The 4,837-nt window shown below is 39.5% G+C and overlaps 1 protein-coding gene across 2 annotated transcripts in view; it reads right to left on the reverse strand.

Annotated features, from left to right (window-relative positions):
• The window catches only part of dync1li2 (dynein, cytoplasmic 1, light intermediate chain 2), a 13,937-nt gene extending 9,100 nt beyond the window's left edge, over positions 1–4,837 (reverse strand). The window contains exons 1-4 of one of the 2 annotated variants that reach the window (XM_032528295.1): positions 4,586–4,837; positions 3,493–3,566; positions 2,883–2,999; positions 2,556–2,786 (exon numbers count right to left, since the gene is read on the reverse strand). In XM_032528295.1, the coding sequence (XP_032384186.1) occupies positions 2,556–2,786; positions 2,883–2,999; positions 3,493–3,566; positions 4,586–4,671 (508 nt within the window). In that variant the 5' untranslated portion in view covers positions 4,672–4,837. The remainder of the gene's footprint in view (positions 1–2,555; positions 2,787–2,882; positions 3,000–3,492; positions 3,567–4,585) is intronic. The other variant, XM_032528363.1, reaches the window with a different exon arrangement.

Genomic DNA, 4,837 nt, shown 5'->3' on the forward strand with positions numbered 1-4,837 from the left:
GATTTTTGATGAATAATCATCAGTAAAGTGGATATAATGACTAAGTGGGTAAAGGCAAATAATAGAACAGCTAGAATAGTCTGTCAGAAAATGACATCTGTTTACTCTAATGCAGCCTTTTAAATCAGGAAAAGACATTTATGCCATATTACGACATGACGATATCCAAAATCTAAGACAATAGTGTCATATCACAATAGATATAATATTGATATATTGCCTAGTTCTATTTCCATTGCAGATACTTTAAACTACAAAGGGGGTCTGATGGGTCTCAACATAGCACACAAGGAGTTTGAGAAAAAACTTCACTAACATCACTCAAACATTACTTTCACTGCCGTCCATTCATCAGGGTGCCCTGTCTCCTCCACAAAGATGTCTGAGGAAGTGGAGCAATGGATTATGCTAAAATAATGACTTGAGTTTCTTGTATGTTTTGATACTTTTGTTTCTACCATGAAAACTTTAATCTTTGTGAAATAATAACTGCAGGAGTGAGTATGGTGTATTCATTTCTTGAAAGGTATCGGTAAAGTTTAGCTACCAATAAAAGGCGTTGTTTCTGGCCAACTGTGTAATAAGCATATTTAGTTTAACTGGCTATTGTAAGACAAGCCCAAGTTTTACCAGTCTTAAACTGTTAACTAGTTAGTGATGTTGGCTCATGACAAACATTTTATAGCTGTCAGGATACTAGTTTCATTTAATTAAAAAGTAAAACAAACCGAGCGTGAAAACAAAATAAACAGGATTTTTGCCTACACAGCATTCCCAGATACTTTTGCAGAAAACAGTCACGTAGTGAAATATTTCTCATTTCAACGTGTGGCCCAGACAGCGATAGGTTGATCCTGTAATTAAACATGGACGACTCCAGCAGCCAGCCTACTTCAGTTATAGCACAGCAGGAGTCTGAACATCCGGCCCACTGACTGAATTCAGATCCACTCAGTTTATGTGCCTTCCTTTCCCTGACGTTGCTGTTGGAGGGGAGGGAACCATGATGCAAGATGCCTGCAAGACTCCCTGGACAAAAGCCACTCACACCCACTTTCAGTTTGTCTGTCAGTCTCACTCACACTCACACTCACACGTCTCACCAATCGGCTATGGACATCATAACTAAGATGCAAGATATTTTTTGTAGATGATATGCCTCAGCTAAACTGGAAATCTGACCATGTCAGTGGGTGGAGTCAAAGGGTTTGGCAAAAAAAGATGAAGTAGAAGGAACCAAAGAGAAATCTGACAAACGGATTGAAAGTTGAGCCTAAAAAAAATTACCAAAGCAAAGTGAGAAGACAAACAAAAAACACTGCGACTGCATTTACAACTGAAATGTAAGCTCAAGCAGAAATCTACTGAACACAAGTTATAATGTATAAACTCCAGACGTTTTTTTCTTTTGTACTGCATTGTAACTATGCATATTTAATACAGCTACCTGAACTTAAATAAGTTAGTAAAGCAAGTTAAAAAGTGTGGACCCATTAGGAGTTATTATACCCACTTAAAAAGGTTTTAATTAAACTATGCTTTAGTCATAACTAAGTCCTTTGGTCCTAACCTATGGCAGATTCCCTTTTCCTTTTTTCACGTTTACCAACACACTGTTACCACTTGTCACTGTATTAGCATGTTATATGTTGAGAACATTTTTATACCTGTCCTGTCAAGTTCATCTGAAATCATTAAACAATTTATCACAGTGAAGACTGTGATAAGTCATGTCAGTCTCAGAGAGCAACAGCAGCAAGCAATATTAGACAGGCCCTAATGTTCTGTAAAACCCTGCAGAGTGAACTAACTTGCAAAAGCATTTTTCCCCAAACACAAAAGACCTGTTCATAAGCAAGAGATAAATCAGTTCTAAAATTATCAGGAGAACAACGTCTGAGTGCATCACACTCATTGATCTGCAGAACTCGCCTGCAGCCAGAACGCACAGCTGAGGATCATGGGCCTCTCAGACGATGACCTAAAAACATCCATGACAGTGTGTAATGTTATATAGTGCTTGCCTTCCATGCTACGCAGCAACCAATCTTTCTTTTTTCCTTGTAGCCAGTCAGCTATGAGCCTCTTATTAAGTAAGACTCCCATTACTTCTACCCTAGGATTCCTTTAGGCACCTTTTCGGAGTGCTGTTTCCTTTAATCCCTCTTCTGACATATATAGTTCAAATAAATGTATTCACGTCATATTTTCATTGATGTATTAGATTTTTGCATGTCGAGACATAAAATCAACACATTATATCTCAACTAACACTGCTCTGCTTTAAGGTAACAAAGACACGTTTGAATTTACACTAGTCGCTGCCATTCAAATATAATTAAATCTTCAGTCCTTTTATCTCATTGCAACGTTGGCCTAAAGGGCCACCTTCATAATAAAAACTTACACATTCTAAATTGAAGGTACTATTGGAAAGTAAAACAAAATCAAAACTAAGAGCTAAACTTTCAAAATAAAAGCTTTGTTAATGTTTCATTTCAATACCATCCACAATGCAAGTCACATATAGGTAGAAAAAGTCAAAGATTACTTACTCTTCTGCTCCATTTCTCTCATGTCCTCTGGAGGGATCTTGAGCTTGTCCACATGGTCACGTAGCACACTGGCCCACTTCTGCAGTGACTCCATAATGGTCCAGGGCCGTGACATATCTGCAACAAACACAGCTAGACAGTCAGGTAATGACTGAGCTGAAACAGCAAACTTAAGTAGGCCTTTGTGGTATAGGTCTCCATCCAGGATCCACACATTACAGCGAGTTAGATCTGCAAAGGAAAAACAAAATACTAGTTTAATATTTTATTTTGTAAAGACTACTGCTGTACAGAAACCACAAGTAAAGCTACAGCAGGTAAACTCACCATCTCTGTCCTCATCATGGACATTTAAGTACAGATACTCCAGTCCCCTCCCTCTCTTGTTGTGATCAGCTCCTTGAAGTTTGGACATAAGTGCTGTTTTTCCTGATCCATCCTCACCTGTAAGATATTTTATTCATCAGTTTGCATAATATTATGCATTATACGTAGCAGTAGTAATATTGTTTGACATATTATAATGGATATTTTAAAATAATGGATATGATGAACCAAGGAATCATCACTTCAATTTAGCCTTTCCAAAAACCTATCTAGAATTTGCAATATTTGCACCTCAAATGTAAGGACTACACGTATGTTCCCATGACTGTCAGAGGCTGCAGTGTCTCATACAATTAATAGAAATAGGCTACTTCTCACATTATAGAAGCCCAACCCAAAAACGTACACCCTCACCCAAGAAGACCCAAGAAACACAGCTGAAAGTGCAGGTTGTTTAGAAAGTCAGAAATGTTTTAAATTCGCTATCATTAGCTTTTGTGAGTTTAGTGCAGTTTGTGGGCCCTCAACTCCCCTCAGGGTTGACCACCAAACACACTTCAAACAGTGCAGAAGCACAGGCTTTCACACATGTAGAATAAGTAATACTTACCAAATATCAGGATATTCTTTCCTGATGGCAACTTTGAACTTGATCTAGTTGAAACTTCACTCAATATTGAGGTCCTACAAGAAACAACAAGACAGATATTGAGAACAACACAGAGATGACTGATAACCGTTAGCTTGACAGCCAAGTAGCACACTGACAGCTCCCTAATATAAAACATATGTTGCTACCAAAACAAAACCTAAGTTTTGTTACTGCACAGACACTCGCAAAACAGGAGACATATGGTGAGCAGACGAAGGGGAGATAATAACAAATAAATAAAAACGGTGGGGCTAAAAGGACTCGAACAGAAAGGGTGGGTTTTAAAGTGAGTAGGCCAGTTTGAAGAGGTGAGATATGAGGTGGGATTGGAATGCTGTTTATGCTGTCAGACTGTCAATGGGAGTTCCAGAGCCTCAGTGAGCAGTGCGGCTGAAAGCTAACGTTCAAGGAGAATGTTCTACTCTGTCAGTTAGCCAAGTGATGTGTCCACGACAATACAAAGAAAAGCCGGAAATGATAAGTAATTTTCACTGACCGGTACGTCAGCCAACGTTAGATATAGCTAAGTAGCCAGCGTTAGGGAACTGAAATCATAAAACCTGACAAGTTGAACCCTCATATTAGTTCAAGCCCTTTTGATAGCGTTTATTTTTCGGCATACTTGTTGTTACGTTATACGTTACTGCATTAAGGAGCTAACGTTGGTATTTAGCTAGGTGTTGCCTTGACATGAACTGTCAAAGCCTTCAGTTACTATGAATGGCTCTCTCAAACTTGTCTTGTTAATTTAACATAATACCTTGTATTAGTACAACTCGCTAACATGGACAACATTGGCTAACTAGCTACAATGTAACGTTAGCTAATCAGCAGTATCGCACTTTGCTAGCTGAGCTGCTAACACAAGTAACGTTAGCACACTGACCGCCCAGCTTTAGTTGGTGCTAATGTTACTGCTAGCCGGGCCGGTGTCTGGTTGTGAGCACCCGTCAGTGACAAAGCAGAACCACATCGAGTGTGCTTTTTCTAAAAGAAAAAGAAAAAAGGGCACTGTCAGACATAAAGTCCTAAAAAGAATAACAGAACTTGCCAAAGGTTTTGTCCTTCTTCCTCTTCGTTCTTATTGTCGCCTGCCCCAGCTGCGCCCGGGAGCTGTTTCTCCAGAACGGGAGCCATCTTCTCTTTCTACAACCACAAAGACAAGGCCCTGCTGCTGCTTGGGCACATCTAGCACCGCCTTCATCCGAGTAGTCAAGGGTACGTTGCATTCACTAACTGCTACGCCGCGCCGGGACCCTGAGTGCACCTCTATACAACTGTCGATCAGGAAAGTTGTTAAACA

Source organism: Etheostoma spectabile, chromosome 1 (genome assembly GCF_008692095.1).
Source record: "Etheostoma spectabile isolate EspeVRDwgs_2016 chromosome 1, UIUC_Espe_1.0, whole genome shotgun sequence".
Classification (NCBI taxonomy): Eukaryota; Metazoa; Chordata; class Actinopteri; order Perciformes; family Percidae; genus Etheostoma; species Etheostoma spectabile.